Source organism: Rhincodon typus, chromosome 5 (assembly GCF_021869965.1).
Source record: "Rhincodon typus isolate 14 chromosome 5, sRhiTyp1.1, whole genome shotgun sequence".
In the NCBI taxonomy this organism is placed as follows: domain Eukaryota; kingdom Metazoa; phylum Chordata; class Chondrichthyes; order Orectolobiformes; family Rhincodontidae; genus Rhincodon; species Rhincodon typus.
Genome location: NC_063336.1, coordinates 83,900,877 through 83,915,877, shown reverse-complemented (window position 1 = coordinate 83,915,877; position 15,001 = coordinate 83,900,877). Strand labels below are relative to the sequence as shown.

General features: G+C 37.9%; 1 protein-coding gene across 1 annotated transcript in view; it reads left to right on the top strand.

Annotated features, from left to right (window-relative positions):
• Window positions 1–3,424, top strand: part of strn (striatin, calmodulin binding protein) — a 126,075-nt gene extending 122,651 nt beyond the window's left edge. The window contains exon 18 of the mRNA XM_048596436.1: window positions 803–3,424. Within this exon, the coding sequence (XP_048452393.1) occupies window positions 803–972 (170 nt within the window). The 3' untranslated portion in view covers window positions 973–3,424. The remainder of the gene's footprint in view (window positions 1–802) is intronic.
• Window positions 3,425–15,001: the final 11,577 nt, after the last annotated feature.

Sequence of the window (15,001 nt, the reverse complement as noted above, 5' to 3'; positions counted from 1 at the left end):
GTACTTGGAGCCCTGGTCAGCTACCAGTTAGAGTTCCTCATTGGGTTGAATTCTGGCTCATTGGCCCCGTCTTGGACAGACCTGTGAGAGATGATCACATGCCTCTATCTTCTGGTAAGGAAGTTGTCAGCCTAGCAACAGCTCAGATTTGTTCCTTGTAAGACACTGTTCATTAAGGAGTGACTGCCTTCTTTGGAGAGAGCTAAAGAGGAATCTTTGAGGTTGAGTCGACATGAAACCTATCTATTCCTCTCTGGCAAAGTGAATAGGCCTTTAATTGGTCATTAAGTGGTCAGTGGACAGATAGGCCCAAGCTTGATCTTCCTGCCCAGAATGTAATTCAGGCAGAGGTATGAATGTGGCAGGGTTCTGGGTTTTGAATCCTGTTCCTTTGAAAGACAGTCCTGTAGTGTGGCAACGTATTTTGGACAGTGAGGCTGGCATTCTTACCTAAAACAATACTTTAAAGAATGAAATTGGATAAATATTGGAATGGTAACCAACGTGTTCTGCTAGTTTTAGCTAGCTAACCTTCAGCAGTACTCCTGAATACTGGTATTCAGCCCTGGCTCTTGCCAAACTGTACCTAGGTTCTTAGGATTGGGAAAGTGGGATGAGGGTGGTTCATATTTGATTAGTTAGAATTCGCATTTACTGATTTCCTTCTAGATTGGTTCGGAGACTATAGGCATAGTGATGAATCTCTCTATGGCTGACCAAGTAGAAAATTCTGACTTCTTGAAAAGTGTCTAATGAATATTAATTATTTTTCAACTCTTTCTTCTCCCCTCCCCACACCAAGGTCATGACTCTTCAATTCGTTTGTGGAGCCTTGAGACGAAGACATGTATTCAGGAATTCACTGCACATCGTAAAAAGTTTGATGAATCCATCCATGATGTGGCATTCCATCCTTCCAAATGTTACATTGCCAGTGCTGGGGCTGATGCATTGGCTAAAGTATTTGTATGACAGTTTTCTGTATGACTATTTTCAACCCTCTATTATCAATTAGTGTCTATGACACTGCCAGACATAGGGATATCCTTTACTGCCTAGCAATCCTGACACTTGGGTTGCAGAGTCTACAGTTCTGAAACACTTGTATTTTCTGCAAGTTTTTTTTTCATTTGGTTTGTTCAGGCTGCTCTGAGTCCAACTGTGCTAAGGTCTGAGGGATTTGCTGTTCAGTTCTTAAGTTAATTTCTGTAATCTGGGGCTGCTCTGTTTATCCAGGCAGGCCTGGATAAAGTTGGGATAGGGTATATTTCCTGCTTTTAGAGAAATAAAAATACATCTGGCAACATCTGTAAGAAAGGCAAAGTCTGTTTCCTGTGCTCGACAGCTAAATTGTTTGAGGTAACATGGAATGTTGATAGTGTACAGCCAAGCTGCAGCCAGTGCAGCAACTCCAGGTTAAAGGGAGGTGTAGAAAGTCCAACATTAGAGTATTTTCGAAGACAAGATGCCAAACATTTGCTAAACAAAAGGAGACCTCTTAAACAATTGTACAATAAAAGCTGAATGTTTACATATGGGATATAATATCTGTAGTCTATTATTGTTCTAGCTGCCTGATTGTATTAGACTTGTGCCAGCAGTGTGATCTGTGAACATGTTTCTTCTTAAAGACAGTTTTAAAAGTTTTTAAGGTAAATTTGGATTGTCAGTAAATTTAAGCAACACTTCGTTCAGAATTGTGTATGAATATACGTTCAAAGTATTGTTTAGCACTTACATAAACACTGACATTTTTAAATACAGCTATAAACAGGTATGCTTTATTTTAAAACACAATGGTGGACTTTTGCCTTTAAAAACAAACTTTAATTCTTTAACATTGGGTATTTGAATGTCTAGTGCTCTCACAAAATGTGTTTTAATTTCAGATCGCCTGAAGACTACATATTGTAAACATGGCAGTGTTTAATGGTATTATAGTGTTGGGGCATTTTATTTTTGGGTATTTTTGTAATAAAACTTGGCATTAACACTTCCTTGGACTGGTAAGTACTTGATGGGTGATGGTATGGGGAATTGAATATAGTGCTGCACTATTTTGCTAAGAGATTTTACTGATTGAATTTTCAAGTGCCATGCCATTTGTTTTCAATGGTGTGTCAGATGCAATGAAGATTGCTGGGTATAAGAGCAAGTTAATTTTATGGCAAAGATTAATTTGCACTGGAGGTTAAAATTGGTATTAATTGAAATAACCAGTTCCTTACTCTTTGGAGCAAAAAAGAGTTTAACCATTGAAAATATTTGACATTGACCAAGATGTGCACCTGTTTGCTTTTCAAATTGGGAATCCTACTTTAAAGTTAGAATGCTAAAATCTCCCATTTCCTGGTCCAGTAGCCAACTATTCCAGAGGGGAAATAAGATTTTTTGAAATTAATACGTGTACATATAAAGTATCTCAAAGTGGATCATGTTTAATACTGACCGTGGTTTGTATTTGAAAGTAGGGATGCTAATGAGGTGAGTGTATGAGAGTTTGATACGTGTATGGGGCACGTTTTCTTTATCTACCTACATTTTTTAAGAGTGATCATGTTTAGATGGAACTGTATAGAAGAGGCTTCTAAGCATCATGATTATTTGAGTTCTACTAAAAACTAATTTTCTTGTAAAAAGTTGATTGTTATTCTATGATGTACCCATCTCTCATCTGAAATGAAAAGTGACTGATAGATTTATTGGTAATAAAAATCCCATCTTTCAGAAATTAATGCATTTGCAGTGTGTAAATTTAGTTGAGGCTTCTGATCTGTCACTGTTAACTCTGAAATTGCAACAAAACAGTAAGTGACTTTATAACAATGACTCGACATTTTAAAACAATGGATTTTGAGTGTATAACTTCTGTTATTAAATCAGTTGTCTCAAGTAAATTTTATGGTAATGTGTGATATGAGTAACATCAAGTATTCACCTAATCAAATTAACGATCTACTGAAGTTTTTCATTGGGAACCCATGAGTTCTTCATTTAATTGATTCCCTTTGATAACTGTCTCTCCTTCCTTTTACTGGCGTTGTGAACATGATCTAAACAGTCGAACAAGATTTGTTATTTTATTTTTGGCTGGTCTTGCAAAGATATTTCTCGTTCCTTCCTTATGTAACCGATATCCACCCAATTATTAATGAAATTCACTGGCCAGCTTTTTTAATACTGTTCATTTATATGGTGACAGAATTTCACAGTCCCATCTCCACCTGTAACTAAATGTCCCCACTTGGACTATTTGGGTGCACTTCTTGCAACTACAGGAAGAACAATTATCTGACTTTCAGAGAGAAGACTCTACTCAGCTGGATTTCTTATCTAAATACAAAGTGTTTTTTCATGAGTTGAGATCTGTTAGCCTCTACAAATATATTGTCATCCTGTCCATAATAAAGTTATTTTATCATTTTGGCTTGTTCGCTATGTTTTGTTTACAATATCATAGCTGAAACATAATGTGTGCATTGTTCTCCTTGCACCTAGGTAATTGCCCTTCCCATGGTTTAATGATAGTTTTAGAATTCCATTCTTTTCTCTCAGGTTCCTCCCAAAGTGATGAGATTGAAGTCACCTTGATCAGCCAGATTTGTAATCTCTAACATGCCTGAGATAGACTTGGGACTTTGCTCTTGCATGGGAGTCTGTAATGGAAAGTTACCTATGATACTGTACCAATTGTACAATCAATATTTCACATCCATACGATAACCGAGTATATCACACATGTATATCTAAATTAAAGACAAGGTTGCTTGGAAAACTACTTTCAAACTGATGGAAAGTGTCCAATTAAGCTAGAAGTGTGGTAAGGTCTCTCTGATTTAGAAACCAAATATTAACTACTTGTGAGTTTTAATGAGTGGGGATTGTTTAAGGAAAAGATTTATAATTCGTACACTAGCTGAGAAGTGGCCAATAAGTAAAAAATAATGAGATCTGCAAATGGGTGGAAATTACTGTCACTTCACAGTACGTGCAGCGAGGAGCAAATTGTGAATGGGGAGGCAAAGTACGTAGGCCGGGGAAACTTTGAATTAAAAATTCAAACTAATTTACATAAAAGAATCAAAAGAAGGGTTACAGGTCAGAGAGAAGTCAACATACGGAAATTTGAAAAGCATATTTGCACCATTTATCCCCTTGGAAGTTGTCCCTCAACACTCAAGATTTTGAGTAGATTGGACATAATCTGCATGCATAGTTTCAACGTGCTAATTGCATAGTCTGCACGATATATGAAACTCTTCAGGCATGAGGCATTGAAGTAGAAAGAGTAGAACAAGAATTGTGGCCCTTTGTCAAGTTGTTCCAGACAATGAGATGTGTATTTTTTCAAGGGAAGGAATTGGTGTGCCCTAGTCTCCTTTATAACTAACTACTTGGTGTTGAAAAACCATCATATATTGACAAAGATTTGCGGCCCCAAAATGATCAGTTTGAAATATTGAATAGTTAATTTAGCAGTATTGTGGGAGGGGCTAATATTGTGTCAAGGACTGGAGAAACCCCGCTGCTGCATTTTCAGTAGTTTTTTTTGTGATCTTTTCATGTTGACCACCTCAGCTTATCATCTTGCCTCCAAAAAAAGCACCTCAAATAGCAAAGACATCTCTTAGAATTACACTAAGGACTTTTAAAAAAAATTATTCATGAGAAGCTTGTGGCACCAGCAAGGCCATCATATATTGTCTGTCCCTAATTGCCAGTTGAAAGTCAGCCACATGGCTGTGGATCTCAAGTCACATGTAGTCCAGACAGGATAACAATGGCAGAATTCCTCCCCTAAAGGTGGGGTTGGGGGGAGGCGGTGAACCAAATGGAATTTTATGATAATCAAGAATGATTACATGGTCGTTATTAGGCTAGGTTTTTGTTCATTCCAGATTTTAGTTGAATTCAAATTTCTATGGTGTGATTTGAGTTGGTTTCCCCAGAACATAAGCCTGAGGTTCTGAATTAATCACTCGTCCAGTGACATTACAACTAGCTGCAAACTATTGACCTGGATCTTATGCTGATGTTCTTGAAGTGGGTCTTGATCGTGCAACCTTTTGGCTTATGTAAGAATACTACCAATTGAGCAAGATAGGTTGAAGGAAATGTGGTTCATGGAGCCCTGGTACGTGCAGAGGGGTAAGAGAAGTATTTCATTGAGATAGACCCCTCCTAAATTAGTCTGAGCTCACTGCCATAGGACTTGCACTTGGCTTAGATCATCAAGGAATAGAATCACTATGGATGGAGATGAGGAATAACAAAAAGCAAGATAACACTGGTGGATCCCACAATAAAAACTATATCTTTGGATGTAGAAATAATCCAGATATAATAGGATTTTGTAACTGTATGTAATTATCAAGGAGGATTTTAATCTTTATAATAGACTGGAACAAATCAAATTAGCAAAGGTAGACTCGAGGACAAGTTCATGGAATGTTCGTAGAACAATACAGAATATGAAAGACTAGCAGAGAATTACCAAAAAAAAATGTTAAGGGAACAATTAATACAAAAGAAAGTCAACCAAAAATATAAAAGTAGATACTAAGAGTTTCTTCATACATATTTTTAAGGAAAGTTAACAAAGTAAGCATTGGTCCTAGAAAGTGCATCTGGAGAATTAATAATGGCAAAAAAATGGTAGATGAATTGTACAGACATTTTGCAACAGTCTTCGCTGTAAAGGAAATAAGTAACATCCCAGAGCAGCAATAAGTCAGTAAATGGAAGGGAAGGGGGAACTTAAGAAAATCACAATACCAGAGAAGTGGTACTGAATAAATTGTTGGAGCTGTGGACTGGGATTTGTCCATTCGTAACGGAATTCATCGTAGGGTCTTTTAAAAAGTGGGAGTGAGACAGTTGATGCATTGGTTTTAATTTTCCAAAACTCCCTTGATTGAGGGAAGGTTCCATTAGATTGGAGGATAGTGAATGTAACACACTTATTCTAAAAGGAAGACAAAGCAGGAAACTATAGCCAGTTAGCTTAACGTATATCATGGGGAAACTATTGGAAGCTATTGTTTAATAAGTTATAGCAGGGCATTTGGTAAGATAATCAGGAGGAATCAACATGTTTTGTGAAAGGGAAATCATCTTTGACCAATCTATTGGGGTGCTTTGAGGAGGTAACATGCTGTGGATAGAAGAGAACCGATGGATGCACTGTACTTACATTCCCAGAAGGCATTTGATAAAATGCCACCTCACATTAGGAGCTTTTATTTTCAGCAATAATGTAGTAATGAGCGTATTGGCATGCATTGAAGATTGCTTCCTGTTAGCCAGTCTATGGGCCTTTACAAATTGATAAGATGTAACAAGTGGTGAGTCACAGAGGTCAATCCTGGGACTTCAACTATTTAAAATTGATATAAATGACATGGATGAAGGAGTAGAAAGTATGGTTACCAAATTTGCTGAGATCACAAAGATAGGTTGGAAAGTAAGTTGTGAAGAGAACGTGGAGGTCAAGTTGGTGTTATCTTCATTGTGTTCTTATTGCCTGTCACACTTGTTTTTTTGCTGTTGATGTGTGCAGAAGATGATGCCAATATTCTGAATTTTCCACCCTCTGTCAGCCTTGCAGGCATTATGGAGCAGTACTGCTCTGGGCATCTTTAACCTGTGGTTTTTATTTAAGGCTGTGCTGTACCTACTGCACATTGGAAAGGTAATCCAAGTCATGATTTAGCATTTTGTATTGTGAGAAGTAGGTACCATTCTGGATTGCCAACAAAATTTTACATGTTTGTAATATTGTCTCTGATTGGTAGAGGTGTTGCCAAGGAGCATGTATCAGCTCAATGGTGACTGCCAGTTCACTTGCTGAGCTTTATTTTAATTTTAAATCAGGCAGCTTAACCCTGATTAGTTGAGGCATTTCTCCTAGAAATGAACCAGCAGATGGCTATCACCAATTTTGTTGAATTGAAGCAGGAGTAGTGTGTGTATGTTATTTATATCTGAAAAGTGTAGGGCCATGTGGTTTAATAAATGTAACTTTCAGTATACACAAGTGCACCACAACATGAGCCTGACTGGCAATGCTAAATTGGTTGTCAACATAATTCTTCTCATCCTCCCAGGTTATTTTGTAAATGTTGCCAAATCATGGAATCACATTTAATATTGGACACTGTCTTTAGTTTTGCAAGCACAGTCTTGTTGAACATGGTCAGTACCTTGCCGCTTGTGAACAGCCAAAAGAATATGCTGTTTGGTACAATCTACCAGTCTTTAGAGTCACAGCCTACATATTGAGCATTACATTGGCACTGAAATTCTGTTATTCATTTTGTGTGATAGGCAGAACATCTTTTAGAGGCAAGACATCTACAAGTCAGAGCAAACTTGCCAGCAATCAGCGCTATTCTGTCATAGAGCACAAATATTCTTTTCCTTTACATTGATATTTCTAGTGAATTGTCAGCAATAAGTGCTATTCCGTCATAGAGCATAAATATTCTTTTCCCTTGTATCAGTATTTCCTGATGAGTGCAAGATGAAAAGCTTCCGTTATATTTTTTTGGCCAGTACTCCAAATTCTGTATGACTATTGATTTACTACTTTGGCAAAAAAAAATCTGTCAGTATAAGGTTTGCCAGCCTGCTTGGGAACTGACTAACTTAGCTATGAAATCATGATCAAACTCATTGTGTTTTGGTCTCTCACTTAGGCTGACCCTTGCATTCTAAATTATGATTTATCAAGAGTTTTATTTCTTTAATTTTCAATGAGAGAGTCACTGTAGAAGTGGCATTTGCTACAAAATACAAGCTAACAGTTAAATGAAGCATCACAAAGTAACATGTTTAATTAACTTTATTTACTTTAAGACACTGTCAGACCCTAATGTGTAAGCTTAGTAGTTTAATTGAAATGCTCAGTATATGTAAACCATTCAATTAGACGTACTATGAACATTTCACCTAGCTATAATTCTTTTTCACTCTTATCTTAGTGACAGCAACTTAAATATTTGCTACTAGACTACACTGGGATCTCCACTCAAGCATCCACAATCGATGTTACCTGCCAGAGGGTAAGATCTTATGTGAGAAATGTTCTTGGTACACAGGTCCTTTTTGGATATTTTTCATCCTTGTTGAATGAAAGTGCTTCATTTTTCTTCTGATATTTGTATTTTCTACTGGTCTTCATTCCTGTGATGAGGGTAGTGCGGTACCAAATAAAATTAATATTTAGAAACATTTGTTTACTTTATCTCCCAAAGCAAAAATGGACCCTCTCCTGAAAACATGGATATTATGGATGTGACACTACATGATAAATCCAAGGATTTTTATAAGTGTTATGAGGATGGGGGTGGTACTGGCAAGGACATATTTATTGCACATCTCTAATTGCCCTGAGGAAGCAACAGCTGCCTTCCAGAATAATTGCACTCCTGTGGTGGTGGTGATACTGTATTTTCAAGAAGCTTCAGCCAGAAATGCTTAGTGGACAATCCATCTCTGTCTTTTTCAAAGATACCTAGCATCTTAGTTGCCAACCTTCAAGTCAGTTCAATTCAGTACTTGTGGTATCAAGAAATGGCTGAAGACACTGACGACTGGAAAGGCGCAAAGGGCCGGGACGACATTTTGGCAATAACACTAAAGATTTGTGCTCCAGAGTCAGCCACATCCCTATGCAAGCTGTTCCAGTACGATTACAACAGTTATGGAAAGTTACCCACACAAGCTATCCGGAAAAATGCAGGAAGACCCGTTCTGAGGAAGGGTCACTGGACCCGAAACGTTATCACTGTTTTTTCGTTCACAGAGCTGCTGAGCTTTTCCAGCAACTTTGATTTTGTGCAGGAAAATCTAACCCAGGCAATTACTGTCCCATTAGTCTATTCTAAACCATCAACAAAACTGCTTTGGATACATGCACCACTGATGAGAATGCATCTGGAATATTATGCACAATATTAGTCATGTTATCTAAGGAAGGATGTAAACATGTTGGACGCAGTTCAGACGAGGCCAGTACCTGGAATTAGTGTGCTGCCTTATGAGGAAAGACTGGATAAACTAGGCTAGGCTCATATCTGCTGGAGTTTCAAAGAGTTTGGGGGCAACTCGTTGAAGCAAATAAGATCTTGAGGATTGTTGACAGGGTGGATGTGGAGATATTGTTTCCTCTTATGGGAGAATGTATAACTGAGTCACTTTTCAAATTGAGGGGTCAGCCATTTAAAGCAGAGCTGAAGTGTGTTATGGACCAGGCCAGAGCCCCTCAAAATATTTTAAGAAGGTAGCCTAGACCCTAACTTTTTCTTATTTTAAACGTAGATGTGAAGTGGGTGTTCCAGGTGTGATGCAACTGGTCAAACCACTCAGCTTTAAGCAAAACAATTTATTTAAACACTACAGTTAAAACATGAACAAAAGAAAGTGGAATTTAGAATAACTATTGAAAACTGCCCAAATATGTGATACAGTAACTTAACTAATTAACTATAGTAACATCCCATAAACACACCCCTTGGCAAAAAGGTGAATTCAAACACAGATTCTTATAGGCAGGAGGGAACAACATCCAGAAAGATTTCAGGGAGTTAGGAATCATTTACTGAAGCTTGCAACCCTTCTGTTATTCACATCTTGTGACTGCTACAGCTTAAAAAAAAGGCTTGAACCTGAACTGGAAGAACTGGCCACTCTTCTTCCATTGGTTCCCTAGACTCTTCGACACCTTTGCCTTTAAAACTTGTCTTCAAAAAAACCCAGGACAAAATAACCTTTTTAAAGTGACAGCATTGTTACAAGTGAAATTCAGAGAGTCATGAGTCTTTAGAATTCTGAAAAAGATGGTGGAAGCCATGTCCTTGAATATTTTTAAGCGTGGATAAATCTTTAAGGGAATAAAAGGTTATTGGGGTAGGCGAAATTGCAATTTTAAGTTGTGATCAGATAATGGTTAATCTTATTGAATGATGAACCAGGCTTGAGGGGATAAATAGCTTACACCTGCTCCTTGTTTGTACCATGGAACCAACCAGGATAAAACTAATTTAGAAATTATTTATTGTGTACTGTGATGGAGTTAAGTAGTAACCCTTTGATCTTTATGGAGTAGAGTGCCCGTAACAAAGGAATTCCATACTTGACAGTGATATACTTGGGTCTTAAAAGTCTTAGACTTAAACCCAATTACTTCAATATGGGGGAAATTTGACTAAGGTTGGATGGGAAAGGAGATTTAAGTAGTAGGCAACATTTTTTTTTAAATTTTCAACAAATATACATTCTGCCATGGTGATTTTCAAACCTGGAGTCTCCAGACATTACCTGGGTCTCAGGATTACTACATCAAGTGACAATATCACAGAGACGGTATCTAAGGAAAGGTTATTATATAGGTAGTAAATGAAAGTTTAATTCAGTTTTTACTGGTTTGGTGTTTCCCAAGGACAATTCCTTATCAGACATCATGTCTCATATCACAAGTATTCTAGGAGACAATGAGTAGGAGAGCACATGAGTAAAGCAGATTAAACCATCTGCTTAGCAAATACAGTATCTGGGGCAGGAGAAATATGCCATCAAATCTTCAAAACTGTGATTCGAGTTTATTGCCTTAAGTATCCCGATGAGTACGATAAGGGAATTTTTAGTACTTGTCATTGGATACCCACTTGAAATGGGCTAAAAGAAATTGCCTTATTGAGTTAGTCTATAGACATGAAGTCGGGCCAAGAAGAAGAGGATCTCCTTGGTGCAAAATGCCTGGGGTTAGTGGGACTGACCGTGGGACTGAGCTTCGGTGTCCTCAGAGTTCTCTTCATTGTCCAGACTGAGCAGTCAGACCTAACCATTTTCCCCTTCTGCCTCAGCTCGATGCTGCAGCAGGCAATGCTCCTTCCCTTCAGGAGGGAGTTTAAGTACCTTTCCAGACTCATGGCATTCTTTTCAATCTCAGGGATGTCCTGGGTCACATAAGACAGGAGAAGCTCATTCCTGAATTTTGTTTTACTGATGACTGCACTTTCCTGGCCTACCGTCGGTTTTGCAATGTATCATTCTGCATTTTACCAAGGCAGCACAATTCTTAAGCCAAAAAGTCAATTTAAGGAAAACTGAAGTCCCGCATCCCAACAAGGATACAGACCACTAAGCAGTATCATCAAGGGAACCAAGCTGAATGCTGTCAAACAATTTAACTATTTGGGCATCATCTTGTTTGATGTCAGCATGGACAAGGAAGTGGACAATAGATTTTCTGAAGCAAACAGTCAGCCAACAGAATCTACAAATAAATGTGGAGCAACCATAGCTTTACAGCACAGATTAAACTCAGAAATATGCAAAGACCCTCTATACACTGCTGGGTCCTGTTCTGCTGTTGTGTACACCTTCTAAAGTGCATCCTCCTGGGTTGCCTCTCAGCATCTCCAAGGTTCACTGGCAGGACTGCATCACAAACATTAAAGTCCTGGAAACAGCCAACATCACTAGCATCAAGGTCATCCATAGTGTATGGCGCTTAGCAGGGTACATTGCCTGAACAGACAAAGTGATATATAGTGACCTGGCTACTGGCAAATCTCAACAGTACCGTGTCACTTCAACTGGGAAAACTGGAGGCCAGTATCAGGCTAAAAATTGAAGTTTAACCAAGCCAGGCTACCTTAAGTAATCAATTGTTTTTAGGATTAATTTGTTTCTCAATTCTTAGGATCTTTGTGAGACCAATGGTTGAATCACATAAATGGGAGGTCAGTCAACTAGTGAGTGTACTACAGATAGTGAAGATGGAAAATGATGACACTTGAGGGTTCAAACCATAAGTCAAAGATTAAAAGTTCTTGGATTGAACCCCAGTGCTGAAATCTGCAAATAAGGATATGTTGAAAGGTTTGGATAGAAGGTTACATCCTCTTTCAAAGAGATCTGAAGGTGCCATAGCCAAATTGTTTATAAAACAGAATGTCAGTGTGTCAAGGCAAATATGTTTAGCTATGCATGAAACACATGCAGGAAATGCCACACCCATTAAACCAGACATTATAGACTCAATCCTGAGACAGGAAATTGAAGCCATATAGTATAATGATATCACTTAACTAAGTCAAAGTGGCTGGAATTCTCCATTCTTACTGGTACCAAACCCTGACTAATCACCAAGATTCTCCATTGATTACAGTAAAGTTAATGGTGTAAGCAATACTGATTCTTAACCAATTCCTCAACTTGAGTATTGTATTAATAGAGTTGGACATGCTTACTTTGTTAACAAGATCAATTTGCCCAAAGGTGTTTTTTTTTGGCAAGTTCCACTAATAAACCAAGTCAAAGAAATCTCTGAATTTGTAACCAAGGGCACCTGTACCAATGTAGGGTGATACAATTTGGAATGAAGAACATTGTTACAAGATGATGATAATGGTGTAGAGAATGTAATACATATCAAAGAAAATACTCCACAACTAAGAAGCAAATGTCAAGTCCTGGTAGACTGCCAACAGTTGGAATAAATTTTCAAATAATCAAAAAGAAATATTAAATTGATCATAATTCACTGGTCTTTTAGGAGCAGCTCTGTGCAAAGAGTTCAGTTTTGTTCAAGTTTGATGTTGCAGCCCTAAGTGAGCTTGTTGCCAGGAAAAACAGTGCAATTTCTACTGCTTCTTTCAAGAGTTTAAAGAAGTGCAGTAATTAGGAAGGCAGACTTGAGTTACAGTAATTCTATAATGTTGAATTCTACTCATCACAATTCTTAATTACCTATTTTTGCTTTAGTTAATCCTTTAGAATTAATAAATGTTCGTACATTGCAGATATGACAAAGTTATGTATAGTATGTAATAAACTAGTTGTTAAAATGTTTAGGATGATAAGAAATTGCTATATTTAAAAACTTCTTTAAAGAACTGTTTACGATGGTAAAGCTTTATTTTACCTAAGGGAAGAAAAGTGTGATAGAATAGGTGGTTTCAAAGCTTCTATTTCTGAGATACACCCTCATTGAAAAGGGGAATCAAAAATAGAAACTGACCTTCGCAGTTTCTAAGGAAACCAAGACCGAAACTGTGATTCGTGTTCTATAAGGGCTTTGGGACCTTGGAGCAATTATAATGTGTTAGAGCTGCTCCCCGCAAAACACAAATAGAACAGTGTGGAGGAGGTATCTGGATTTGAAGAGAGTAGCACATGTGGATAATAGTCTGTTAACAATGTAACAGACCTGATATCTCTCAGATTACTATGTAGAGCAATAACAAGCAATAGAGTTCTACAGAAGCCTAAGCTTGAAGATAGTCCATGAGCTTGTCTTCTCCTCAACCTGTCTCTTTAACTCAAACTCTCAGATCCTAAATCCAAACAACTAAAGAACTGGAAACCAAAACTTCCTGTTAAATCTAAACAAAAGGTGACAGAGGTAACAGGGTTCGGTAAGTAATTATAGAGTCATACAGCAGGGAAACAGAACCTTCGGTCCAACTAGTTCACGCCGACCATTTCCCAAACTTAACTAGTCCCACCTGCCTGCATTTGGCCCGTATCCCTCCAAACTTTTCTCATTCGTGTGTTATCCAAATGTCTTTTAAATGTTGCAACTGTACCTACCTGCATCCACCACTTCCTCAGGCAGTTCATTCCACACGCTAACTACTCTGTGTAAAACAGTTGCCCCTCATGTTCTTTTTAAATTTTCTCTCACGTTAAAAATATGCTCCCTAGTTTTGAACACCCTCACCTTAGATAAAAGACCTATTTTTAGGGTCTTTTTACCTTATCTATCCCCTTCATGATTTTATAAACTTCTATAAGGTCACCTCCTACACTCCAGTCAAAAAGGTCCCAGCCTATTTTTATAATTCAAACCCTCCATACCCGGCAACACCCTGGTAAACACTTCCTGAACCCTCTCCAGTTTAATAATATCCTTTCTATAATAAGGCCATCAGAACTGCTGACAGTACTCCAGAAGTGGCTTCACCAACGTCCTGTACAACCTCAACATAATGTCCTAACTCCTACACTCAAAGGTCTAAGCGACAAAGGAAAGCATGCTAAACGCCTTCTTAACCACCTTGTCTACCTGTGACGCAAATTTCAAAAAATTATGTATCTGAACCCCTAGGTCTCTCTGGTCCACAACAGCATTAATCGTATAAGTCCTGCCCCTGTTTGTTTTACCAAAATGCAATACCTCGCATTTATCCAAATTAAATTCCATCTGCAACTTCTCAGCCCATTGACCCAATTGATCAAGATCTCTTCGTAATCTGAGATAACCTTCTTCACTTTCCAAATATGTTCAGTAGTACAGTACAGGCAGGCTGAAGAAGACAGAATGTTAGATCCAGAAACTGAGAATCAGTAAAGGTATCATTGCTGTAACTGTTTCTGTTATTTCAAGGTATCATTGGTGGACCCTGCATGTACTAGTTCACATAATTTCCCCTTTGTTCTCAATTGACATTCAAATCCTGCCTAGAGAAAATACTGGAATAAATTGATTTGAGAAAACAAATCCTGTCTGAATAACTGTGCCTGACTTGTTTTTGCCTATGAACCTGAAACAATCCAGCCAATTTGCCACAGATTATTGTGTTCTCCTGAGGACACCTTTCTTTATTCCACATCTCCCACCACACATCCCCCGCCCCCATCACAGCTACTTTCGCCCTTACTCCCAATCTCATTCCCACTCCCATCCTCTCCTCATAATGCATCTTGGAAAATGAAGAATTGAACATTTAAATGTAAAAGGAATGTGAGAGTTAAATTAAGCTTACATCTGTACACAATTTTAACATAATTCTAAAATCTAGTCAGACAAAATTTGACATTAATTCACAAAAATTAAAAATTTACCAAAAGTCTGGTGCATGTTTTGAGAATGGAGAATGCAGGAAAAGGAAACAGCTTTGGGAAGGGAATTTCAGAGTTCAGGACTAGACAGCCCCCAGATTTGTTTACAACATGACAATGACCATTATGAATAGCAACAGAGCACAGCCCA